This window comes from Capronia epimyces (genome assembly GCF_000585565.1).
Source record: "Capronia epimyces CBS 606.96 chromosome Unknown aczIQ-supercont1.1, whole genome shotgun sequence".
NCBI lineage: Eukaryota > Fungi > Ascomycota > Eurotiomycetes > Chaetothyriales > Herpotrichiellaceae > Capronia > Capronia epimyces.
In genome coordinates, this window is record NW_006912904.1 from 1 (window position 1) to 25,629 (window position 25,629).

Sequence of the window (25,629 nt, forward strand, 5' to 3'; positions counted from 1 at the left end):
CCCCCCCGCCGCTTCCGGCGGAGGGGCCCCGTCGACCTGTTGAGGTGCGTGGCCAGAGGCCTATTCGTATCCGACTACGACGTGCGGGGTCACAATGTCGCGTTCCGGCACGGATTCTGACTTAGAGGCGTTCAGCCATAATCCGGCAGATGGTAGCGTCGCGGCAATGCCTTGTCAGCATTGCCTGTGACCCCGCCTGCTCGCCTATAGACAATAATAATACCTATATAATCGTCTATATTAGCAGGTCGGAACCTCTGCAGCCTCCTCCCCGCGGCGCTCTTCAGCCACGGTTCGGCACAAAACCCCCAGAACCCAAATAATAAGGCCTAAAGACTATAAACCTTAGCAGATATTCCGTATAACCTTACGGGACCTCGGGGGCTACCAAAACCCTCCGTCAAGGTCCCTTATAGTTATATAGGCCTAAGATATAATAATCCTTTAGGAACGCTTATGCCTAAAATCAAGTACCCTAGGGCTCGAAACCTAGTACTTAGAGATAGCTAAGTATACCTAGAACTACTATGCTTAGGCACTGTTAATCCCTATAACATTCTAAGCGACGACCACCTCCCTTATATATCCACCGACCTCTTTTAGGATAGAAAATCGTCAATTAATATGCTTTGTTCAAAAAAGGTCTGAAAATGCACCAACTTTGTATGAGGATCGGAGCAAAAAACGTCGATCGCGGGCCCCTCAGACTCTGTTTCAAATTTCATTCGCGTATCAGGGAGCAACTTGTATAGTCTAGATGTTGACTAAGAAGCGCCCCGGTGCTCTCCCCGATATCACGGCGGCCCCCCGACACTATCAAGAGGTCAACTGGTCGAGATAAGGAGTACGAGGCACACGGAACTTCATAGAGGAGTACAGCAAGGAGTAGAGTGCAGAGCACAGAGTATCACTACTAAGTATACTAATGAGAGACGGATTATCACGAAGTACATAGCGACGTATGAACGTGTACTAATGCTCAAAATGACAAATACTAAGATAGAGAGTATCAACGCCCTATAAGGCATCCTTAAGAGTCACGTGTATGATAAGGCTATGCCAAGCCTCTATGGTCACGTTATCACGATGGCACGGCAACGAGCGAACGTGTATGCAGTATATGATATGAATACTAATGTCACGAACAGCGTATGCCGCATACATACCGCAGCCGAGACAAGTCCGACGTAGCCGAGCACCTCGGTCCTCGGCTACCCAGTCGGCCTAGCGACACTGGAGTCTCATATACGAGTCGCCGGCGACTCGTATATGAGAACTTCTCCTCCTTATGCTTTGAGTCGAGTTTCGACAGCACGTCTAGGAATACCTAATATACTGCTTATACTCTTCGCTGCACTCTGCCTATTCACACTAGGCTATTCCTAACAACTAAGACGAGAGAGAGTAAGAAGGAGAGTTACGAGAAGCGCAACGAGTATAAGGCTCTCTCTCGAGGTCAAAAGTACAACGAGGCTATGCTAAGCCTGTTGCTGTGATTGTACGGAGGACTTGTCATATTTCAACGGGGCCTGGGGCCTCGTCAGACTATATACTTAAGTGCCTAGTACGAAGTGTGTACGACGCGCCTCGTTAGCGCGTCGAAGCACCTTGACGTCTTTACAAGCCTTGGCAGAGCACCGAGGCACGATATTGCTAAGCTTTCATGGTCACGTGGCCTGCTAGGTCATATGGTGTCATGTGCCTTGTGGTGGCCCAATCGTGACACACGTTGCATTGACTCATAGTTGCATCCTTGCTTGCACAACCGTGTGACACAGGTATCTAAGAGTTGCGAGAGTGCGCGTGACAGAAGGCGGGGAGTGTGAATAAACGAGTGTTAGGCACTATGCTGAGTGTTGTAAAGACACGACGTGCGTCGTACTACTACCCAAAGTATATAGTCTGACAGATCCCCCGGACCTTGTTGATGAATCCGTAAAATCACACGAGCGATCTCGACAGGTCACGTGTCAGCTGAGTAGATGCCAAGCCTGTGAAGTCACGTGTTCTCAACACAGGATCTGTAACCAATCGCCTTAACCGTGACTACATGGATGGTGCGCGTCTCCAGGCTTAAGAATCGTCTTCACACAGCGGGCCTCCAGTTCTCCGTGTAATGCCTGCACTCCCGCTCCAGATTGCCTCTCTGGCCTTCTGTACATCAATGCCACGAGCATGTAGAACTGTCACCCAATCGTGAAAGAGCATTGAATTGGACTCGAAAAAGCAGGGATCGTGAGTCTGGAGCTCAATGAATTGCTCGACGTCCTGCTTGATGACAGTATTATCATACAGCCATAGGATCTGCGCTGGAGTGCATTTCAAGAATGATTGGACTAAATAGAAGTTCTGGAGATCACTGCCCCATCCTTGCATATGTCGAAAGCGCAGTTCCTGGATTGTCGGTTTATTTCGGTCGAGCTCCTGTGTGTTGCGGGAGCTGTGGAAGATATTCTCGATTGCCATGGAGCTTGCGGCAAGGTTGCGACGTGATGAAGATTGGAACAACGTGTTTGACAGCCGTGTATCGTCCGAAATCCTTGAAAATATCTCTCCATCAGTGGGGCAGATCTCCGAAGCAAGGAGCTGTTCGAAAGTCCACCGTAAATCCTCCAATTCATACAGGTCGTCTGTACACCATGTGCGTAGGAGCTGCAGCCGTTCTGTAGCTGCCAACATATCTAGGCGTATGGGACGGGGAGCCAATTTGGCGTAGAATGCCTGAGTGTAGCTCCAGAATCGATAAACAGCGCGTCTCAATCGGCGGGCTTCGCGGTCATCGAGAGAGCGGCGTTGGGCACTCTTTGATTCGGCCCATCTGAAGCTGGGGTACAGCTTAGCAAATCGGTCGGCGACACGAGCAATTGTATTGGCCTGAGCAAGTAACGTAAATGACAAGGGCGGGGACCGATGCAGGTGAAGCACTTGGTTGTTGTTCTGAGTCAAGAGTTGTAGGATATCCTCCATCGGGCCTATCTCTTTGTCCATTGCGATGAAAAACAATGACAGCTTTTGCGATTTGGTGAGAAGATTGTTGAAATATCGACACGCCAGTGAGAGACTGAGAATGTCCGAGACAGAGGTGAGGGATTCGAATATGCGAACGACGAGTTCCGGAGGGAGTTGATGCATCGCCATGGCACCTGTGTTGTTCCTTAGTGAACAGTTCGAGGTTGGCGCGAGGCAATATACTCAATGAATGTCAAGCCAGAAACAGAGTGGTATATGGGTAAGAGTAAGAGCGCAGCTATGTAGCTGCAGATGACTGTAGGGTTCAGGAGGTCGAAACCCCGACATTGGGGCTATCTAGATGTGATAATAGGTATACGCGCGCGGTCGTTGTACTTGATGGCGTGCATAGAATACAGCTCGGCTGTTCGCAAGCGCGAGCGAGTTTGATAACCCCCATTGTTATCATCGATGTTTGTAAACGGTGTGTTCGTAGCAATAAAGACAGAAAGGTTGAGTCTACTCACCGCTCTAATGTAGTAGGAACTGACTGGCTCAACTACAACTAGTACTAGTAGGGCTTGGCAGCAGGGGTGTTGGCTTGAGTCTTCAGCCTCGTGGGGAAAAAAGAGGGATGTTTGGCCAGTGTTTGGTTATGATTAGTTGACAATTGCAGCAGCACTTCTTTTATACTGCAGGCTCGGGGTACCAACTCCGGAGTGTGCCTCTCAATACAAGCGGTGAATGTACAACTATAGTGACTTGCTGCCTGGTTGAAGTGTCTGAACTCCCACCTTCCACCTTGGTTCATGTCGCGACTTCTGAGTTCGCGGATGGAGAGATAATGGTTCCGAATGCTTCCTCGGCCCACATAGTGTTGCATGTATAGCATCGAGCTTATGCGAAGATGGTTGTGCAGGCACTGCTTGTTCATACACACCTGATACACGGATACCCCTCGTGCTTGCAGTGACGATTCGATGACTTGTGAGAGCAGACTCGCCTGCACAACCTTGAAATAGCACCGTAAACGTGCCCGTTGATCTAACGGCCAATAAACGACGCGATACTGAGAGGGTACGGACAAGGAAATTCGGGTTCAAGTGAGATTGCAGCACAACCTCTAGATCGCAATTGCGTCTGAAATCGGCATCTGGCTAAGACATCACGGCAGATATCGACGCCATGTCCCCAACGACATCGTCAGAGTGTTTGCTCGTGGCAGTCGACAAGTCAAGAGGGCGTGTGGGGTGTAATTGATGAAGAGGGTAATACCTGGTATGGCAGCACGGCGAATCAATATCGCCCATGACGTGGTAGTATTGAGGAGTTATTTGGTCAGAAGGAAGCGCCGGAAGCTAGGCTCGTGGTTTGATTTTTGCGGTGTGTTTATCCAAACAACTTCGCATCATCAAGGCCTGCTGTCCTTCTAGTTGCGCCCGAGTCCAAAGCTAGCGCCTTTCGTTTGACCGCAAGCTCCTGCGCGCCTCCTTGCCGGCTGGCATACCTGCCTGCGTGACGCAGTCTGGTCTCTCTCCGAAGCTGGTTTGGACTGACAAATTGTTTGTTCTCGTAGATGACTGGGCCTCCGAAGCTTCCTTCAAGAATGACGACAGGTGTGAGAACAAAGCGTGGGCCAATTTCGACCAGAGAGACATCAGCGCCTTTGACATGTTCCTTGCTAGGTTTGTCGTGGTCCGATTCCCGAATCTCATAAACGCGGATCCAAACCTTGCCGTCGAGTCCGTATATGCCGATGACGCGGTCGATGAACGGTTTCATCCCTCGCACACCCTTAGGCGGTACGCAGAAGACGCCTCTCAGCATTTCCCGAAGCAGAGACCGATGTTCCTGCCCTGAAATTTGCTCATCAAAGCTCTTGTCAAATACCACCATGCCCCTTCCACCTTTCAGACAGTTTCCTCCGAACCCTAGCTCTGCCATAGTATGCACGTTCGTTACACTGAACTTGATCGTTGGACCGTTGGGGGCACGTGCCAACCAGAGATAGAGATCTTGGCCATGTTTCCGGGCTTCGAGAAAGAAGACATAGTTGCAGGAATGAAGATCGGCGAGGCCGTTGAGGGCGGAGTTGTAGTTGTTCGATGACTTGGTGTCTAGTTTGGTGTCTTTGTAGGTGTGAGGAAGTAACGAGTGGAGGTCGCTGAGGAGATGTCGGTGCCTAAACAGGTCAGGCATATTCTTGGACACGCAGTGATCGAACTAACCTGTATGATACTCCCCGAGAGGTCAACATCAGAATGCGATTTCGCATTTCGAGCGGCAACTGTGACATGTTGTTGTTTTTCCGGGTTTCAGAATGTGCTCCTCTACTGGGCGAGTCGGCCCGAACAGTATTACTGCTGTGGTCCGAAGAGACGGAGCTCATCTCATCCGAGTCGGAGGAGTCTCCAGAGCGCATAGCTGACTTGTAAGCAGAAGCCATCGTTGCAAGTAAGCGTACAATGACGAAGACAGGCAAGCAGATGCAAATGTCTCGAGAAATTTTATGTTATGCGGCGATAAGATACGGATCTGGAGATAAGAAGGGTTCTTGGCGACCTTTCATCTGGGACTGCGCTGCCACTGGCAGTGCACTACCAGGCACCTACCAGTGTGCCAGGTACATGTAGGTAATAATAGTCTATTGTGGTAGTACTCTAATCCAGAGTACGGAGTACTAAATACATAGTGTTCCTGCCTCGGACCCTTACTCCCTGACATAGTAGCAGAATGATAAACTTGTCAAATGTATTCTGCAAGGTGATAGCAAATGGTGTACGGTGGAGATGAGGTATCCGAGAGGATGATGGCCGTCGGCTCAATGCTCTCGCGGGGGGAGGTCTCCTTTCATCCAGAGATCCTCGGGACTGGCCATGACGAGTGCCACCGATCCCGATGGCCAACCGGTGGAACCTCAACCTTCACAGCAGCGATTCGGCCCTCATGGAAAGCTTTGCTCAATGTGCTGATTGCAATGCCCGCACCGATGCAAGCTCTCATGGCATTTTGGACATCTTTCGTCCATTCTCTTTCCACGACGCCATACCGTGTTGCGCCGAGACTTGTGTTGGGCGAGGATTTGACCTCTTCAGTCCTGGAAAGAGGCTGCAGGTGCCATTTCTCCCTCATAACTTCATCCCATGCCTTTCTTGCCACCTGAATCAGTTGTGACGCCTGCTGGAGTATCACTGGGTCAGACAAATTCCGTAGTGATGCCAAATCTTTGGCCACATCGACATCTATAGGTTCTGGAACGGACAAATGCATGAACGGTCGCATCCTGAGTTCGTATCTTAGGAGCTCCGATGCGTAGGCGGGGTTTGGGTTTGTCAACTGTCCATGTCGTTGAATGACAACGAGTACACGATGCAAGGCTTTCGACATGGCCTCGGTGGCCTTCAGCCAGGTGAAGTGCCTGTAGAGGTTGCGCAAGGTCTCTCGCACTGCATTGGGCGAGGTTTGTGCTGAAAGCTGTTTCGAAGAGACAAAGAAGCTGATGCGCTCTAGATGTGAAAGATGGGTGCTCGAGAGAAACGAGAGGTACCAATAGATTTCCGTGAATTCGTGTGGAGCGTAGATGGAGAGTTCGAAGCCGGTCTGCACAACGATCCGAAGCTGCATGAGCTTATGGTGGTATACCCAACTGCTGAGAGAATATGAGAGAGTCAGTTCTTCCCCAGGCGGGTACGGCATTGGCTCTTCTCGAAACAAAGACTGGGCAAGGGTATCCATCTCCTCTGCCTCGGCCTGAATTTGATCCCACTCGAGTGCTGCATGACATAGCGTGCGTCTTACCCGACATCGATTGAGGCAAAACGTCCGGAATAAATTGAGGAAGGAATGGCCGCATCGGTTCATGAAGGAATCCAGTCGGGAGCAGAAGTGGAATTTTGCATCGGTCGCTGTGTCATCCAATCCAACACCATGATCGAGTAGTGGTACGATTGGTCTGACCAAAGATTGGATGTCTTGTGCTATGAAATCCTTGACAGCGAACTTGCCTAGTACGGCGTCATGACAGGTCAGGAAAGACTGGAGAAGAGCCCGAACATAGATAGCAGGCTGGGGTGACTGCGCCATGAACGTCTGGTACGCAACTAGCAAATCTCCGCTGGCAGTAATGTCAAAGACTTGAAAAGCAATCGTCGATTCGGTGATCAGCTGTCGTAGGAAATCGAACGCTTTAGGTCGTTCAATTGCGACCATTGGCCGCGGTGGTACACTGCTGGCGAGCTTTCGTTGAATTTTCAATGTAAATGCTTCGTTTGCGGTTGCGCGACCTAGGATTGCCGAGGATTCGACCATCTTGATATAGGCAATGCTACGGTCGAGATGTTCGATGGTGCTCCGATCCCCAAGTGCGCAGGACTGGAACAGTCCAAGAAGAGATTGCCGTAGGTCTAGCCGGGCTTTCAAGGCGTCCTTCAGGCCTGCCGGCAAGCTGCTGTCATGCAGCCAAATACGTGCATTTTGGAGCATTACTAACACTTCATCCACAGGAAAATCGTGCAATAATGGCCTGTTGTAGATTTGGGTTGCGAAATCTTCCTCCTGGGTGATGCTGATTAGCAATGGGAGGTCCGTGAGTCTTACACGATCATACCTCATAATAATGCTCACTCGTAATCATCGATAGAACGAGGTCACAGCACTTGATCAGACCAATGCAATAGGGTTGGAAAACATCTAGGATGAGGGAGGGAGGCCGGGTCGCAACGGGATCGCCTCGATCAAAGCGAGCATCGGTGAGCTGCCTTGGGACCGGCCACAATAGTCGTTCGATGTGGACCGATGTAAAAAGTGTTTGAGATAGAGGATATCCCATGTGCCATGCTACCTACCTGGAGTCAACGACTGTCCACCGAATCGAACGCACATGTCTCATACCTCGCGACGTATCAGTTCATCCATCAACCATACTGTTTCTTCGGCAGTTGCAACCGTTGACAAACCAAGCTCTTCATCGAGGTCAGGATCAAACACAAGCGACCCGCTGTCCATTTTGGGATCTCCAATCTGTAAGCAGTAATCAGTTTCAGCACTCGATAACCTAGCGAGGCTCTAACCTCCAAGGCGCCGACAGCTTCAAATAGCGTGAAGTCTTCATCTTTGACCAGCTTGCCAGGTTGCAGCCCTGCGCACTGTCAGCAAACCGGTCCGGGGAACGTTGATTGTAACACCGACGAGATGCCGCATCGCGAAATTGTCGCGTGATATTGCTTATTTGTGTATTGGGGTGAAGAATTTGCGGTTGCACCATGACCTTCGGTTATTGCTGCTGATGAGCCGTGGTAAGATTCAAGGGTTGAAGGAAGTTTCATGATGCCAGTCGCCGATATGCATAGACTAATTCAACTGGCCAATCAATGATGACAGCTTGGAAAACCCCAATAAATGCTGCGTGTATCTGTGATATTTACGACACGACGTTTATGTTCACAATAGACCAAGTAGCGGATCACACGATGAAGATATACAAATGTCAAGATTGTGCAAATGGTATCTGCGGATTCCAACCAGCCAGAACCTTGCGTGATGAATTAATCATTTTGACTTGGTGTGATATTTGCAGACCGGGAGGTTTGACGCTCTAATCCACCTTCTGCTGTCTCCCAGCCGTGTCATATGGTGTCTTTTGCCATCTATTTTGCCTCCTGGGTTGCAAGCTCGGCCATCGCATCCGCATTCGCAGCTCCTAAGCTCTTGTTCTCGCCCTGTTTGCCGTTCTACCAATGTGCGTCAGGAAATAGGTCGACGCAGATGACGGGGCACGACGGCGGAAAACTCACCTGCCACTTCGCGAACCTTAGGTCCATCTCGCCTCTTCTCTCAGCTTGAAGTCGAGGTCCTTCTTTGAGGGATCGTCGGACCACTCTTGCGGCAATTGCCAGATATCGGTTGTAGCTGGTAGTCAGACAGTCAGTGTCGGGATATGCTGGAAGGTAGGGGAAACAAGGCGTACGTAAGACCAGCAGCTTTCCAAGCGAAAGCCATCGTGGGACCGTGGGACGAGCGCGGATGGGAAAGGTTGAGGTTGATACAGATCAAATTGGATGGGGAACTTCAACAGAGCAGCTGCGGAAGCTCGAGCTGCGGTGTCCGCCAAGCTTCCGGGGCGGAACAACTTTAATGCGACGCCACATCTCCGCCGAGGAAGCCGGTGGGCAAAATGGGCTATTGAGACACAACAAATTTCTTCCCATCTACGGTGGCTGCTTATTGGAATGGTGAATATCGATAATTTTTTGGGTGGAGATGTCCGCATTCTAGTGTCAAGCTGCGACACAATAACTACCCTCATTGTGCAGCCTTGTACTTCCAGGTCATCTCCTGTACTACTATCTCGATTATAATTATTCCCGTCATTTTCTCGACAGTCTGAGCTTCGTGTTAGGTGGCCAGTGCCTGCTAGTATGTTCGCGCTGAGCGATCCTGAGCCTGATCAGCTTGTTTGGGATATTCTATACGTACACTGAGATCATTGTGTACTGGTGTGCCGAGAAAACAAAGACGGATAGTGGTAGATAGATGCCCAGATCTCGTTGACTTAAGAAATATTGAAACTCTCAGTCGAAGTATCCAAGAGGATCGAACCATGTCAGTTGACGGTGTCTTATTGGCTAGACTCCTTCTTGGACTGATAGTGAAGATAAGCTTCTGACGCTGTTCAAAGCCGTGCAGGGCTCATGGAATAATAGGAAGAATAAATTTGCAACACCTCCTGGGAATATTGTTCAAAGATCGCGGAGAATGACGACGGAATCGTCCAAGCGACTGATCTCGGCCATGAACCAAGCTTCCTTTTGTCGCCACTGAAACAACACTTGAAGTTCGGCAGGAGAGAGCATTTCTTCTTCACTCCCCTGTACATCAGTTCTTTCGACCTTGCTTAATGTTGATGCCAGTTTCTCTCGTTCAAGCTGCAACCGTTGAAACAAACGCGCCATGGTTTTGTAGAGTCTGCCCAGAAACACTTTCCGAACCCTTTCCGGATCGTAGAACCAAAGGAATATCGTCCGATTGGGCTGTCGTTGGGGTTCTCGCGGGACTTCTTGAAGTTCTAGTAACCCCATCATCTGCAATCGAGCCAAGCATTGTCGAAGTTCCTTTGCGCCTAACAGTCCGATCTCTTGCAAAGACTTTTCATCCAACTTCCCCTTGTCCATGAGTATACGCACGGTTCTTAGAGCCGGCCCACTCAGACTCTCGCCCATGAGTCTCATCAACTCTTTGTCGCGTAGAAAATTGTTCAGCTCTGTCTTATGCAGCAGCCAATGGCCCCCGACATGGTCCTGTGAGAAAAAGTGGAAAGGGCCTTCTGCTAGTACTGCCAACTGGTGATCAATCTGTTGAGGGTGCATTGCGCCATCAGTGTGCGGACCACGATGGCCGTTGACGGCATACTCTGCCAGAGGCCAACCATTCTCAACACCTTCGCCAATTTGATTCTCAAGTGTGGCAATCTCGGCCAAGTCACTGCATATCTGTGCCACATTAAGTCTCTGTATCGGCGCTGGCGTTGATGTACAATCCCGGAGCTTGTACGGACCCGAATCGACATCGGCCTGTAAGCAGGCTGCTCGAGCCACCTGTGCGACTGGTTTGCCAAACAACTTATCAGCAGCAAAAGCCACCTTTTCGTTGCGCACAGAGATAACAAGGTTGGAGTAGTCAATGCAAAGCATGGTTTTGTACTGTCATAGTTAGCTCGGGGAACTATATCGGCTGAACCAAACATACCTCGCTGTATGTCATGTTTTCGCCATTCAAACCCTGCTCTTGAAGATCCTGCAGGACCGATGTGGACGAAATAGAGGCGTCTAGACGTGACCCGAGTTCTATATCAACCCTGCGATCGATGTCCGACTGAATCTTCTTTCCTTTGGCTGCCGGCAACCCCTCCAAATGAGCGAGATGCCGCTCGATGTCTCGGCGGGCGTCGAATTGGGATTGGAAGTGGGCATCGCGGACGCACACAATAAATCTGTTGTCTATCAGGTGTTTGAGGGCAGACCGAAAACCGGCTCTGCTATTCGTGTTCACCCCGGGTGGGGGGGAGTGGGCGAGACGACCATTTGTATATGCGGCAGTTTCTTCTTGAGCAATTAGGCGGTCATATTCGGACACTCGTACCTCAAGTTCATCAGCAGTGGCATAGCCGAGGATAGTGAGATGCTCCATGATGCTTGCGGCTGGTGGTCCATATCGCTTCGCGACGAGATGGACAATTTTGCCGGTGCGAATGAGATTGTAGGCACTGTTCGAGTTTGCTTGGTAGGTCGATAGGCCGTCAGGGGTGGTATGATGATAAATTAGTCGAAGCTGGATTAACGCAGCTATTCCAGCCTTAACTTGGCGCAGGGGAAGTCGGCATCTTTGTGCAAGTTGGTTGGCAGAAAGCCTGCCCTGTAGGGTCAAGTGTTGGAAGATTTGCTGTTAAGCTGATTAGTCCTGCAGTATATACAGGCGGCGAATACGGACAGCAAGAAATCCACCGTAGGTATCTTGGACGGCAAGGCAGCATAGCCGTGAAAGGTCCTGTCTAGGAATCAGCCTTACAGCACTTCGTGCACTGTATGACAAACCGTCCTACCTCCTCCATGTTTCCTATTGTTCGCACGTGACAAAAGAGGAAAGGTAAGGTAATCGCAGGGGTGAGTAATCGTTAAAATCGTGCGGCCTCCATCGCCTACTTTGCTCTCATGTGCCGAGGAGGGGAGAAGACTTGACGACAACAATTTGCCTGTCCTTTGAATGCAGTGCAGGGAAAATTGCAGGTGGCGGCCTTTCCTCTGCTTGTAGAACGGATTCTGAGAGGGAGTCGTAGTACGTAGTAGTAGGGAAAGACGTCTCGGGAAAGAGTTTGAGAGGCTTGGCAGGCTAAACCGGAACCGCCAATGGCAGGGCATTCAATTCCGCAACCTGAACCTCCACTGCAGCTCGATCCCATCCAACTGCATGTTGAGGTAGCTCCCTCGTCGAACAAACGCACCTCAACCCAATTCACCTCCAGCCAAATACACCGCTCTCACCATGGCTTCTCCAGCTTCGCTGGGCTCCAGGGCCTTGCGGGCCAGCCGTCGGGTTCCCGTTGCCTCGTTCCAGCGAAGAGGGTTGGCGGCTGCAGCTTCCGGAAGCTTTCAATACGAGACGGGTGATTCTTCTGGCATCAAATATGCAAGCAGAGATTTGCCAGGTCCGACGACAACCCTGACCGTGGTCGCAAAAGCTGGCACAAGATACCAACCCCTTCCCGGCCTGTCAGATGCGCTGGAGAAATTTGCGTTCAAGGTTTGGCTGCGCCTGCACGCTTCGGTAACATCCTGGGCTAACTGTCAACAGTCAACCACCAAACGATCGAGTTTGCGCATTACTCGTGAGTCGGAGCTGCTCGGTGGTAATCTATCCGCCTATCATTCCCGCGAGAACCTTGTACTTCGAGCCAGGTTCCTCCGCGAAGACCTTCCGTATTTCACAGAACTGTTGGGAGAGATAATCTCCAAAACCCGGTACACAAGTTCGTACACCCAATCCGTGTTCATCATGTTACCCATTTAACTCTATATAGCACACGAGCTTGATGAGGAGGTAGTTCGCGTTCTCAAACTCGGACAGCAGGGCCTTCTCGCAAGCCCATCATCACTCGCCCTGAACTCCGTCCACGCCGTTGCCTTCCACCGCGGATTGGGCGAGCCATTGCATCCCACTTCCTCGACCACAATTTCCAAATATCTCGACGTGAGGACCATTGCCGAATTTGGTCGCGCTGCTTACGCTCGATCTAACATCGCGGTGGTTGCTAACGGCGCAAGTCACTCGGAGTTGTCAAAGTGGGTGGGAGAATTCTTCACCGACACTGGAAATGGCTCTAAGACACTCAAGTTGTCGAGCCCCACTTCGAAATACTATGGCGGCGAGGAAAGGATTGCACACAACTCTGGGAACGTGGTGGTCATTGGCTTCCCTGGGTCCAGCTCGTTTACGTCTGGCTCGTCCTTCAAGCCAGAAATCTCGGTTCTGGCAGCGCTTCTTGGAGGAGAGTCTAGTATCAAATGGTCGCCAGGCTTCTCGTTGTTGTCTCAAGCTGCCAAGGAATTCCCTCAGGCTCACGTATCTACAAACCATGCCACATACTCAGATGCGGGGCTGTTGTATGTCACCATTTCTGGGGAGGCACTTGATGTTGCAAAAGCAAGCACGAATGTGGTGGAAGCGCTGAAGAAGATTGCGTCAGGCCAGGTTGCGGAAGAGGACATCAAGAAGGCGACGGTGTTGGCCAAGTTCAGGGCCCTTGAAGCCGGTCAACAGACTGATGCTGGACTCGAAGCCACTGGGTCTGGCCTGATCACCCAGGGCAAAGCGTTCCAGATTGATGAAATTGGTGCGGCAATCGACAAAGTTTCTGGCGACAAGGTCAAAGCGGTAAGTGTCGCCTCTGGTACGCAGTTACCGTTTGATGCTAATTTTGACCTAGGCTGCCAAACAATTACTGGAATCCAAGGCCTCGGTTTCAGCCGTTGGAGACTTGTTCGTCCTTCCATATGCGTCGGAAATAGGTCTGACGGTCTGAACAAGAGGGTGCGGTGTTTCTTGATTAGGCAACGATGGTGTAAAACTTGTAGATATCAGAACAAACCCTTGACAGTCATACAACAATTCCACCTATCTTGGGTTCAAATCGTACTTCGTATACGAGGGTACAGTCTCTTCTCACAAACCCCCAGAACTGGTATCGGCGAACGTGTTCAAGTGGCGACAACTTCAGCTCTGGCCAATTTGTATCTCAGCCTTCGTTCGGCCAATGTGCAGATGCTGCTAAGCGCCATTATCGCCTTGATGGGCGAGCCTATACTGGGAATTATAGTGAAGAGAGTGAAAACTTGCCCCAAGCTCACGGGTAGCTCACGAAGTGCGTGCCGCTTTAAACTCATCCACCCTGCCACTCACCTTCTCGCTGACCTTCTCGCTTACCTTACTGACCTTGTGGAATCCCCAGATTGGAACAGTTCTCATCGCGGAGAATCTTGGTTTCGTCATCCATGTCTCTGCTGCTACACCTGTATGTATAAAGTGACGCTTATTCTGCGTCCAAGCTGAGGTGGAAGTCCAAACATTATCATAGTCGTGTTGTCAGGGTTCACATCTCAATGGCCCGAAGACCGAGACACGGGGCTGAACTTGGGTGCTTTCTTGCTCTGTCAGCCTCGTCTCTGTTTTTCCGAACTTTTTGTACTCAAATCATCAATGGCTGCGCTGGTCCGAAGCATCTCATGCCTCTGCGTTTTGCTCCGCAGCATCATCGCCCTTTATTCAAATCCCTCTTACGGCGAGCGGCCTGATGCTTTCCGAAGCAGGCTTCCGTTGGACAACTCTGTCACGCGGCATGCTTGGCCGAACTGCTAGTCGCTCAATAGGGTCTTCTCTTTCTGCTGTTCCTTGGGCGGGGTAGATGGCTGGTCTGATTTGGCGTGTTTTTCACACGCTGGAGAGGCGAGATTGGTGCTGATCGAGGCCTTGGATCGCACCTCGCTTGCGAAGAGTGCTACTTCAGCTGTTTCAGTAGCACCTTAGCCGCCAGCCAGAGGCTGTGGAAAGGTCATCATGTTGATATGGAGCAAATTCCCCCTCGCTTCATAGACCTTTTTGACATGGTCGGCTTTGCTGATGTATCTGAACGTCGAATAGAGACTTTCTTTCAAGACGACGCCCGAGATTCTTGAGGCAACGTGCATGACGAGATCCTGGCCTTTTCCGTATTGCCCTGAACCCCAGACAAACAAGAATGACTGGGGATCATACGCGAGAAGCACAAATCTTCGAAGACGTTTCGGCTTTTTCGTCGCCATGGTAGCACCGTCTCTCTCGACAGCAGCTTTGCTTGGATACTCGCATTCTAGAGAGAAGGGACGCTTTTGTATCGCCCCTACAGGGGAAATGACTCGAGATGTATCGGGTCCTGAATCCTCTTCCTAACGATGCCACCGCAAGCTACTTCAACGATGGCTCCCATGTTGTCTCGAAGCCAAGATGTGTACTTCTCGTGGCAGGCTATGACTTCCTTTGGGTATTTTGCAACCCATCAACGATGTCTCTCTTGGCAAATGATCAAAAATCAAAAATCACGTTGTTGTCTGTGGCGATCCAGATTGTAGCAGGAGCCAGATAACACGGGTTTGACTCATCTATGGTTTCAGTGCTGGACAAATCGAAGACGGCAAATGACAGATTGTGTAGATGAATTGCAAGCCGGCTATTGAGATCACCTGGAGGATGGCAGAAATATTGCTTCAACCCTGACCATCTTGTCGATGAGCCAGCGACTGCTCACAAGGCTGCCCTGGCGATATCTTCTGCACCGATCATGGTGACCTCGTCTGCCCTGCTTGCACCTACAATCCTAAGTGTATTAAACCACTTAGAACAGATGTCATGTGCTGCCTATCACAAACCCTTTGACAGAAACCGAGCCTTGCTCGGGGCAGATGGGAGGGATCCAGACTGATGGCGAAATTTAGAATCCGCCTACGATTAGTGACTTGTAAAGTCATAGACTTAAGGCATGACTTTAGGTAACTAACTAACTACCTAAGGCAGACACACCACTTGCTCTATAGTGCAGAGCGAAAATACCTCTTACTGTCCACTTCGGTCCGGAAGACGGAGAATGCCAGATATGAACAAATCGGCAATATGACCATTCACCAGTCTAGATCGGTCTTTTGAGGGAGTTTGTTAGAGGTGTGTTTATGAGCATGGCGTGAGGCCGTGGATGTCATCGTGGTCAAGAGAAGCCGATGAAGGAGAGAGCAATTCTCATAGCACTTATGCATTCATGCTCGAGGGATATGTGCCACAATCCGGGGTGCGTGCTTGAACCTGTAAGTGGTGGACGGAAGTGGGACGGGGCTTCGGATCCGGAGGATTCCCGAGATCATAACACTGCATGAATAGCAGATTAGTCTGGACTCTGTACTCCGTACTAGTAACTCCATACGGATATGCATATGTGCATATGTAGGTATTATTGTGGTACAGTAAACGTAGGAGATGGTCCATGCCAAGGAAGGTCAGAGGCACTCGGAGCACTACGAGTCCATTCCGTCCTCCGCCCAGGCGGTTGTCACCACAGTGCCCGATTATTGGGAACTTGGCCATGGCTTTCTCTGCCTGCCTACTTGCTTGCTTGCTTGCTTGTCCACAAAGTCCTGGCAGAGTACTCCGTACTCCGGCAGTCATTCATTGCTCCATGCACGCTACTACTTTAGTACTTAGTACTGTACTCCGTAGAGATGCAGCCAACCCGGGCAGATCCCGATCACGCCAGCACGGGACAAGTTAGTTCCACACAACACGCGCTTAAAGCGATACCTACTTAACTTGTCGGGTTCCCTGTTCCCTCCATCCTCTCATGCTCCGGGACAAGCTTATCACAGTCTCCTCCGTGCGCTGCCTCTGTAGCAACCAGTTCGGCGCCCATGGCATCTCATTCGCCGTAATCACCACTGAATCGAGCGCCGTTTTCGAACAACATGGCCGAGAAGCCAGTGGAGTCCGAGCCCAAGGGCCTTGAGCCGGAGGCGGATGATAGCTCGAGCACACCTGCACATGATGACATCTGGAGCGACAAGAATGGCGGTGCTGACATCGAAGCAGAAGGTAGAGCCCAGGTCGCACGATTGGCCCGCCAGGTCACCAACGCCTCCATCTCCAGCCAGGCAGGGACGGTGAACCCGTTCGCTGGTAACACGGATCCTCGGTTAGACCCCAACTCGGGCAAATTCAGTGCGGAAGCCTGGGTTAGGAACATGGTCAAGATCGTCTCGCGAGACCCCGAGCGTTTCCCCCGTCGCACCGCCGGCGTGTCCTATCGCAACCTCAACGTGCATGGCTGGGGCACGCCAACCGATTACCAAAAGGATGTCGCCAACGTCCTGTTAGAAGGGCCAGCTTTATTCAATCGGCTGCGAGGCAAGGGACAACGGAAGATTCGAATTCTTCAAGATTTCGATGGTTTGGCGAAAAGCGGCGAGTTACTCGTCGTTCTGGGCCGTCCCGGAAGGCAAGACCACCATCCTTCTTCCCCAGTAAGGAATTGGTGCTAATTTAGCTGGCAATATAGTGGCTGTTCGACGCTGCTCAAGACCATCGCAGGCAAGACACATGGCTTCTACGTCGATGAAGCGTCTACCATCAATTACCAAGGTAAGCAGTCTCCCACCGCCGCGGTTGAAGGCGTGCGGGATTCTCTGACTGGATGTCTGTGTTAGGTATCCCCAAGGAGGTGATGCACAAGCACTTCCGCGGCGAAGTCATCTATCAAGCCGAAACCGATGTCCACTTTCCACAGCTCACGGTCGGACAAACGCTGTTGTTTGCAGCTCGGGCCCGAGCCCCGCGTAACCGTCTTCCCGGTGTCACCCGCAACCAGTACGCACAGCATATGCGAGATGTTATCATGGCAGTTTTTGGTATCTCCCACACCATCAACACCAAGGTTGGCAATGACTTCATCCGCGGAGTTAGTGGAGGTGAGCGGAAGCGCGTGTCAATTGCAGAGGTCGCCCTCAGTGGTAGCCCTCTTCAATGTTGGGATAATGCCACACGTGGCCTCGACAGCGCCACCGCGCTCGAGTTCGTCAAAACCCTCAAGCTCTCCACTGGCCTGGCTGGCGCTACCGCAATCGTGGCGATTTACCAGGCATCTCAGAGTGCTTATGATGTAAATTCCGACATTCCCGATTTCTGGAGTATTTCACGGGCTGACAAATGAACCCGGTAGTTGTTCGACAAGGTTGTTCTACTGTACGAGGGGCGACAGATCTACTTCGGACCGACCACCCACGCCAAAAAGTACTTCACCGATATGGGCTTCATCTGCGCGGATCGACAGACGACAGCGGATTTTCTGACCTCCCTGACGAACCCCGCAGAACGCATCATCGCCGAAGGCTATCACGATCGCGTTCCTCACACCCCCGCGGAATTTGCTGCTCGGTGGAGAGATAGCGAATCCAGGCAGCATCTACTTCGTGAAATCGCCGATTTCGAGGCTGCATACCCGTTCGGGGGAGATTCTCTCGAACAGTTTAAACTGTCTAGAAAGGCAAACCAGGCAAAGCACATGTATGTATTCCCCTGTCCGTGGCCAGGGTGAAAGACTGAGCAATCAACATGCAGGACAGTCAAATCACCCTATACAATCTCGATTCCCATGCAAATCCGTCTCTGCATGTCTCGTGGCTTCCAGCGACAGAGAGGAGACTTGACCATCTTGTTCACCACCGTTTTCGGCAATCTGCTCATGGGAATCATCACCAGTAGCGTGTTCTACAACCTTCCCGACAGCACCAGCAGCTTCTACAGTCGTGGCGCCCTCCTCTTTTTCGCAGTCCTGTTCGCCGCAATGCAGAGCGCGCTGGAGGTAGGTCGCGGAATCTGTGGTGAAACTGAGCACCGTGGCTGACCGGAACAGATTCTGGCCCTCTTCGTCCAACGGCCGATTGTCGAGAAGCACAACGACTATGCGCTCTACCACCCTTTCGCTGAGGCGGTAGCGTCGATGATGGTCGATCTCCCAACGAAGGTTGTGGTCAGTGTTTCGTTCAATCTGGTACTCTATTTCATGACCAATCTACGGCGGACACCGGGGCATTTCTTCGTCTACCTGCTCTTCTCTTTCGTCACTACACTGGCCATGTCTAGTATCTTTCGCACTATCGCCTCCATATCCCGGACTCTATCTCAGGCGTTGGCCCCTGCGGCCATCTTCATCTTAGCTATTGTCATTTATGCGGGCTTCGCCTTACCGACACCCAACATGCACCCCTGGTTCCGGTGGATCAACTACATTAACCCAATCGCCTACACTTTTGAGAGTATGATGGTAAATGAATTCCACGACCGAAGATTCCCCTGTTCCATATATGTCCCGACGGGGCCTGCCTACACAAATGCGAGCGGCCTCGAGCGAGTTTGCCAGGCAAACGGTGCTCGAGCTGGACAAGATTTTGTCAATGGGGATGACTACCTCAATGGATCCTTACGCTACTACAATAGCCACCTTTGGAGGTATTGATTTCCCGTCAAGGTAGCGGACGTAGCATATGCTGACAAGTTTTAGAAATTTGGGAATTATCATAGCTTTCTGGATTGCCTTTACCCTTACCTATTTGGCCGGGACAGAATTGGTTACTAGCAGCCGCTCCAAGGGGGAGGTTCTCGTCTTTCGTCGTGGTCATCTTCCTCCACAGGTCAAGGAGAGTAATGACGAAGAGTCTGGGCTGACCGAGCCTGTGGGCAGGCACCCTGTTGGTGACCCAAAACATGAACTAGATGACGAGAAAGAAGGCCAGACTGCAATTATCAAACAAACCGCCACCTTTCACTGGAGAAACGTATGTTACGACATCAAGATCAAGGGTGAAGACCGGCGGATCCTGGATCACGTTGACGGCTGGGTGAGGCCAGGCACACTGACCGCCCTTATGGTGAGTGCTTCTTTCAGAAATAGACCCTGAAGCGTTACTAACATGCCTTGCAATCTAGGGCGCAACCGGAGCTGGCAAAACCACGTTGCTGGATGTTCTCGCTAGCCGCGTGACCATGGGTGTTGTCACTGGGGACATGATGGTCGACGGACACCTCAGGGATAATTCCTTCCAAAGAAAGACCGGCTATGTACAGCAACAAGATCTCCACCTCCAAACCGCGACAGTGCGTGAGGCCTTGCGGTTCAGCGCCCTCCTCAGACAACCGAAGTCCACGCCTCTGAAGGAGAAGCTTGACTACGTGGAAGAAGTCATCAAGCTGCTAGAAATGGAAGACTACGCCGGCGCTGTGGTTGGGGTGCCTGGTGAAGGGCTGAATGTCGAACAACGAAAACGCCTGACGATAGGCGTGGAGCTTGCGGCAAAACCCCAACTCCTACTCTTTCTCGATGAACCCACGTCGGGCCTCGATAGCCAGACTGCCTGGTCCATTTTGAGTCTGATCACGAAATTATCACACAATGGCCAAGCCATCTTGTGCACCATCCATCAACCATCCGCCATGCTCTTTCAGCGCTTTGATCGACTTCTCCTCCTCGCCAAGGGGGGCCAGACTATCTACTTTGGGGACATTGGGGAGGAATCTAAGACATTGACTGGCTACTTTGAAAGCAAGGGCGCCCAGCCCTGTGGGAAGGAGGAGAACCCGGCAGAATGGATGTTGAGGGTGATTGGCGCCGCCCCAGGAGCGACCACCGACCAAGATTGGTTCCAGAATTGGCGCCAGAGCAAAGAGTACGCCGAGGTGCAAAGGACGCTGGACGACATGCAAGACCGGCTCTCCAAAATCCCCATCTCGACGGATCATGAACACCTGGAATCCTTTGCCACACCATTATGGTACCAAGTCCAGGTCTGTACCCGGCGGGTTTTCGAGCAATACTGGCGCACCCCGTCATACATCTACTCCAAGACCCTCCTCGTCACCGCTTCTAGTCTGTTCATCGGCTTTTCCTTTTGGCGAGCCGGCACGTCGCTCCAAGGGCTCCAGAACCAGATGTTCTCCTTCTTTATGCTGCTGACTATCTTCGGCAATTTGGTCAATCAGATCATGCCTCAGTTCGTCACGCAGCGGAGCCTGTACGAGGCACGCGAGCGCCCATCCAAAGCCTACTCCTGGCAGGCGTTCCTGTTCGCCAACATTATCGTGGAACTGCCCTGGAATTCGCTAATGGCCGTCATCTCTTTCTTCTCCTTCTACTACCCGATCGGCATGCAACGAAACGCGAGTTGGACGAACACGGTGCACTCGAGGGGTATACTGATGTTTCTTCTCATCTGGGCCTTCTATCTTTTCACCTCGACGTTCTGCAACATGATCATTGCGGGAATCGAGACGGCCGAGAACGGGGGCAACATAGCGACGTTATTGTTCAGTTTAACCCTGATCTTCTGCGGGTAAGTGTCACTCCATTTTGCTTCCTCTCTCCCCAGCACAACAGCTTACACGAATCACAGTGTCCTGGCAACGCCCACGGCTCTCCCGGGCTTTTGGATCTTCATGTACCGCGTCTCCCCATTCACCTACCTCGTGAGCGCTGTCCTGTCGACCGGCCTGGCAAACGCCCCGGTCAAATGCTCCAAGATCGAACTCGTGCCGCTCCAACCTCCGAGTGGCATGACCTGTGGCCAGTACCTCGGCCCCTATATTGACATGGCCGGCGGCTACGTGACCGACCCAACTGCGACGCGGAACTGCGAGTTCTGCTCTGCCTCCTCGACCAATGCCTTTCTAACACAGCTTTCCATCAACTACGCCGACCGCTGGCGCAACTTCGGACTCATGTGGGTGTACATCATCTTCAATGTTTTCGGCGCCGTGTTCCTGTACTGGCTGCTGCGGGTGCCCAAGAACAAAAACTGGCTGCCACGTGTGCCGAGCCTCAATTTTGGCAGAAAGCGTACGACGGCTGGTGATGCGGGTGCGGGTGCAGGTGTGGCTGGCACCAATGTCGACGAGCCTGATGGCCGTGTTCCGCGTAGCCACGATCCCAGCTCCCCAGGGTTCGGCGTTTTCCCACAAGCACCTTCGTTCAGGAGCCCGACGAGAGGATAAAGACAGTGTCACGTTGCGGTGCGATGCGGTGCGGCTGGATGGACTGGCGGAGGGCCACCTTCTCAACCTCAGATCCTTCGATTGGCCGCCCGTGTCTGCATATTGAAAATTCTAGCCTTTCCCTTCTTAGACTCAGACCGACATAGAATGTAACACTATAATAAAACCACCGGCGGAGTTTCGTTCCAACCTGTTAGCAAAGGATAAATTGATCTGTCTCGGCTCCATTGCGTGTTATATATAGATAGTGTATAGCGCGAGTAGCCGCGAAAGCGAGATCCCGACTATTACAGGACCAGAATGACAAACGGCTAATTAGGCTTGCAGTCCTTTTCGGCGATTCCCGAGCAATCATAGACCTGTTGTGACATTACGCTTCAGCCAGAATATAATTGATTCTATTGTTCGGCGGCCCGGCCGTCGTACAGTATGCTGTACATGTAGCACATGCACTAATTATTACCGTGGTTGGTGTCGGAAAAGATATTTCCAGGAAATTACTGGGTGCCACCATGAAGGCTCGGGTCAATGCAAGTGGCCAGTAAATAATACAAACAGAGGCTGAAATGTTCCTTCTTCTCTATCAGATGGACCTGTGGGAGGCCTGTCTCTATAGATAATTTATAGAGATGAGGCTGGGGCACTGGTTCTAGGTTTGCGCGACGACCTACATTGTCCGAAGGGAGTGGTCAACCAAGGCAGGTTGTCTTAGGCACCAGACCGGAATCATGTCATTGCTGGCCAGAGTTCCTATGAATCAGGGACACAAGCCAGTCGAGCATCACCGCTGGCGCGAGACAGGCCTGATATGTCGTAGGTCGGGGAAATGGCGGTGCCATGAACCGTCGGATGAAGCAGGGGACGAACCAATGGAGAGGGAACCCTGGAAGGCGAATGTGAGAAGATCTGGGCGTTGATGGATTTTGTCAACGCGACGGGACAACTACAGGCAACGTGAAGGACGATGAATTGCTCTGGTATTGGCTTTGAGCTCACTTATTTGCTGTGTACCGTTCGAAAACTAGTAACGCTTAGCGAGCGTCCTTGCAGTCCTGATGAGTACTTGAACACAGAAGCAAGACTTTTACTACATTAGAGGAATCGTCTGGAACTAACAGCCATTCACAGCGCTGTTACCTGTGCCGAAAGACGGCGGCATCGGGGATTTGGATAGCCTGTCAAATCACCATGCATAGCCGGCAGAAAGCGTCTCCATGTCACGACCATTCCATTCCCCATCGTCACTTGGCGCATCATCCAGAAAATCATCCTCGTGGAACTGATCCTGAGAAGGCCTTTGATCCGATATCACCAGATTCACGATCTCACATCGGGGTTGGACCATCTTTGGCGTCGTGGTGTCACTTTCGTCAGGGTGCACTCTGATACTGAACTTCCTCAGGTGGCTGTTCGCTATGCGACTGCTTTGACGTTGGGATATCAACTGCGATGTCTTGGACGACTTCTTGGTGACATTGGAAGGTTCTGCACTGCTGAGAAAGGTGTTTTCGAGTTTCGGCAACCACGTCTTCCTCAAATTGGCACGATCTCTCCAGCTCGCGCCCTTCAAAATTGCTTTGATGTTGAGTTTCCTCAGATAAGGGAGATGTTCGGAAGAGTCGACAAGCGAGGCAAAGAACTCTTCAGCGTCTGTGGCCGACAGTTGCCGTAAATTTTCAACAGAGATGGTGACGAGATCAGTTGGCCAAGTCGGAGGACCATTAGGCAACAACTCATCATAGAGAGGATCTCGATCACGGTACGATGTTGGGTCGACGTAGAGCATATCAACTTCGAGAACTCGCAGACGAGGACACAGTACTCGAAGGCTAGCCATGAAGCCCAAGGACATGGACTGATTCCCAAAGAGCTTGAGTGTTCTCAACGAGCTGCCTCCTGAGTGCAAGTACTGTTCAAGGGTCTCAGAAGTCAAACAGGGGCAATGTGAGAACTCCAAATCCTGCAGACCAATAGGGAGCATCGTGGCCGCGTCCTCATCGAGTAGGGTGCAGTTTCGGAATGTTAGGCTTTTGAGATCTGGCAGATGTTTGAGTGCGCCAGTAAGAAGACTGTACGCTGTGTCAATGTCGACATCACTGGCCTTTTCCGGGAGCGTTAGGTTTAGAAAGGTAAGATGGCGTAGGCGAGAGAATGAGGCACCTGAATGGACGCGCATGGCAGTTTCAAGAGCCTCCAGAGCGCTGGGAAATCGACCATTCCATTCAAAGCTCCTCATTATCATGTTACTCTTGTTGAGGTGGTCGAACAATTCCGCAGGATATGACCAATTCAATCTCTGGGCTGTTGGCTGCGCCCAAATAAGGGTATTGAAGTCATCATGATTTGAATATAGGCGTATGCCCTGTAGAAGAGGGGTATGGGATAAAAGCTCATCGATGGCAATGCCGCTCTTTTTGAAAAGAAGATGTTTGACTTCGATGTCGAGATAGTTAATACAATTTTTGTATTCTGTGGCCGATGTACTAGGACTTTCCCGAAGCAATCGCATGAGGCCGTGAGCTCGCCACGCAGGATAGAGTGGAGGACTGTAAAGCAATGCAGCCATGCAAGCCTCGTGAAATGATCGACATAGAAGAGAAGTAGAGCAAAGCCAGTTGATGGAAGGGTTGCTGCGGGACGCTTGTCCATACAGCGGGTAGGCAGCATACTTCATGATGCTTACAATGATGTGATACGGGAGTTGTTGCCAAGGGGGAATGTGTTGATTTGAAGCGAGTAGTAAGGGCGGGATCCCTCGTGAATACGCAGGTGGTTTGGAGCGAATGTCCGAGGACCGAATTTTCCGACGTTTATATGAAGTGAATGGGTTTGCAGCCCGAGTTTCTGCTGTAGTTGGAGCCCTTCGCTTGCGCAGTATAGAAGGGACAGGCTCTTCTTGTCTTGTGGGACGTGTTCTTGTACCTCTTGACAGAAAGACCTCTTCAGACGAGGCATCAGATTCGCCAGAGGATGAATGTTCGGACCTCTCGTCACTTGACTCTCGATATGTCTGTACCCGTCGGACAGCGCGCGAAGGCCGAGATGGGACATTGAACTGGGTTGAGGCATCCGAGTCGCTGTCTTCGTTTTCATAGCGGATTAGAGGCCCCCGACGAGGCAGGCGTCTAGGTCGATTCGAGAGTGCCATTTAGGTGAAACATGCGGAGGGCGGCGGCAAAGACGATAAGGTGCGCGAGGCTATCGATGGTAAAAACAACAGCTCAGCGTCAGCGTCGGTGTCGGTTTCTCAACTCAAGGAAAAGAGCGACTGGAAGTGCTGGTCTTCTGTCTGCGATATGATTTCGCGCAGACGTCCGTAGAGTGGTGCCGATCATGGATACTCCGTAGGTACTCCGTACTTTGCATGAAGCGCGCACCGACTGCACTAGGTGGCGGGGAGGCAGTGGTAGACCTGGACGCAGAGTTGAACATGGTAGGTTTGCCGATGTGTGCAAACTGCGCAATGCATTATTATTGCTGACACCCAGCCACCCTACCTCTTCAACATGCCACACTTATTAGGTAGGTATCCGTACAGATACTCCGTACCTATTAGATATCTGTAGGTAGGTACTGATGAAAAATAGTTCACACCAACTACCATACGGAAGCAAAGTGCAGTAGGCCGTCCAGCTGCGAGTGAGACACAGTGCTCTCTGGTAGTAGTCCTTCTCACCTCTATGCGGGATCAGTGGACAGACTGGCCATCCGGGTATATTGGAAAATTCCTAGGTAAAGGATGCACCTTTTGCAGTACTCCGGACTGAACTGCTTGCTATTACTGCGAGGGCTAGTTGCTATTATGAGAAATATGAAAGACAGAAAGCTCGGGCCAAGACTGATTTGGCGTTGGCAACATTAGTTGATGCTGTGAGTGGGCGACGGATATTCTGTTACCTAGGCAAGGTAACCTTTAGGTACGTACCTATATGCACCTAAGGTTTAGGACCCTAAGTATCCGTACTCCGTACCCATACTCCGTATTTATTTAGGGTATGGGAATTAGGCTTGGGAAATGGATTCTGCACCGCCACCGAGAATCGTCGAATGAGAGAAGAGGACCCCATCCTCCAG

General features: G+C 51.3%; 8 protein-coding genes across 8 annotated transcripts; 2 read left to right on the forward strand and 6 right to left on the reverse strand.

Moving 5' to 3' along the window:
* Nucleotides 1–2,073: 2,073 nt before the first annotated feature.
* Nucleotides 2,074–3,138, reverse strand: A1O3_00001 (uncharacterized protein; the record flags this gene model as incomplete). The annotated part of the gene is made up of 1 exon (XM_007730153.1): nt 2,074–3,138. The coding sequence occupies one exon, from the start codon at nt 3,136–3,138 to the stop codon at nt 2,074–2,076; it is 1,065 nt and encodes a 354-aa protein (XP_007728343.1).
* Nucleotides 3,139–4,338: 1,200 nt separating this feature from the next.
* Nucleotides 4,339–5,395, reverse strand: A1O3_00002 (uncharacterized protein; the record flags this gene model as incomplete). Its single annotated transcript, XM_007730154.1, has 2 exons — nt 4,339–5,131; nt 5,178–5,395. The coding sequence occupies 2 exons, from the start codon at nt 5,393–5,395 to the stop codon at nt 4,339–4,341; spliced, it is 1,011 nt and encodes a 336-aa protein (XP_007728344.1).
* Nucleotides 5,396–5,799: 404 nt separating this feature from the next.
* On the reverse strand, nt 5,800–8,212 carry A1O3_00003 (uncharacterized protein; the record flags this gene model as incomplete). The annotated part of the gene is made up of 5 exons (XM_007730155.1): nt 5,800–7,503; nt 7,556–7,789; nt 7,840–7,968; nt 8,019–8,086; nt 8,137–8,212. 5 exons carry the CDS (start codon nt 8,210–8,212, stop codon nt 5,800–5,802), a joined length of 2,211 nt encoding a protein of 736 aa, XP_007728345.1.
* Nucleotides 8,213–8,594: 382 nt separating this feature from the next.
* On the reverse strand, nt 8,595–8,946 carry A1O3_00004 (F-type H+-transporting ATPase subunit epsilon; the record flags this gene model as incomplete). The annotated part of the gene is made up of 3 exons (XM_007730156.1): nt 8,595–8,678; nt 8,742–8,856; nt 8,915–8,946. 3 exons carry the CDS (start codon nt 8,944–8,946, stop codon nt 8,595–8,597), a joined length of 231 nt encoding a protein of 76 aa, XP_007728346.1.
* A 740-nt stretch (nt 8,947–9,686) lies between these two features.
* Nucleotides 9,687–11,133, reverse strand: A1O3_00005 (uncharacterized protein; the record flags this gene model as incomplete). Its single annotated transcript, XM_007730157.1, has 2 exons — nt 9,687–10,646; nt 10,693–11,133. The coding sequence occupies 2 exons, from the start codon at nt 11,131–11,133 to the stop codon at nt 9,687–9,689; spliced, it is 1,401 nt and encodes a 466-aa protein (XP_007728347.1).
* Nucleotides 11,134–11,985: 852 nt separating this feature from the next.
* On the forward strand, nt 11,986–13,522 carry A1O3_00006 (ubiquinol-cytochrome c reductase core subunit 2; the record flags this gene model as incomplete). The annotated part of the gene is made up of 4 exons (XM_007730158.1): nt 11,986–12,243; nt 12,295–12,469; nt 12,521–13,374; nt 13,427–13,522. 4 exons carry the CDS (start codon nt 11,986–11,988, stop codon nt 13,520–13,522), a joined length of 1,383 nt encoding a protein of 460 aa, XP_007728348.1.
* Nucleotides 13,523–16,481: 2,959 nt separating this feature from the next.
* Nucleotides 16,482–21,555, forward strand: A1O3_00007 (ATPase; the record flags this gene model as incomplete). Its single annotated transcript, XM_007730159.1, has 9 exons — nt 16,482–17,047; nt 17,072–17,154; nt 17,220–17,671; nt 17,732–18,075; nt 18,130–18,373; nt 18,425–19,020; nt 19,073–19,439; nt 19,498–20,897; nt 20,958–21,555. 9 exons carry the CDS (start codon nt 16,482–16,484, stop codon nt 21,553–21,555), a joined length of 4,650 nt encoding a protein of 1,549 aa, XP_007728349.1.
* A 1,183-nt stretch (nt 21,556–22,738) lies between these two features.
* On the reverse strand, nt 22,739–24,229 carry A1O3_00008 (uncharacterized protein; the record flags this gene model as incomplete). The annotated part of the gene is made up of 1 exon (XM_007730160.1): nt 22,739–24,229. One exon carries the CDS (start codon nt 24,227–24,229, stop codon nt 22,739–22,741), a length of 1,491 nt encoding a protein of 496 aa, XP_007728350.1.
* Between the last annotated feature and the right edge of the window lie 1,400 nt (nt 24,230–25,629).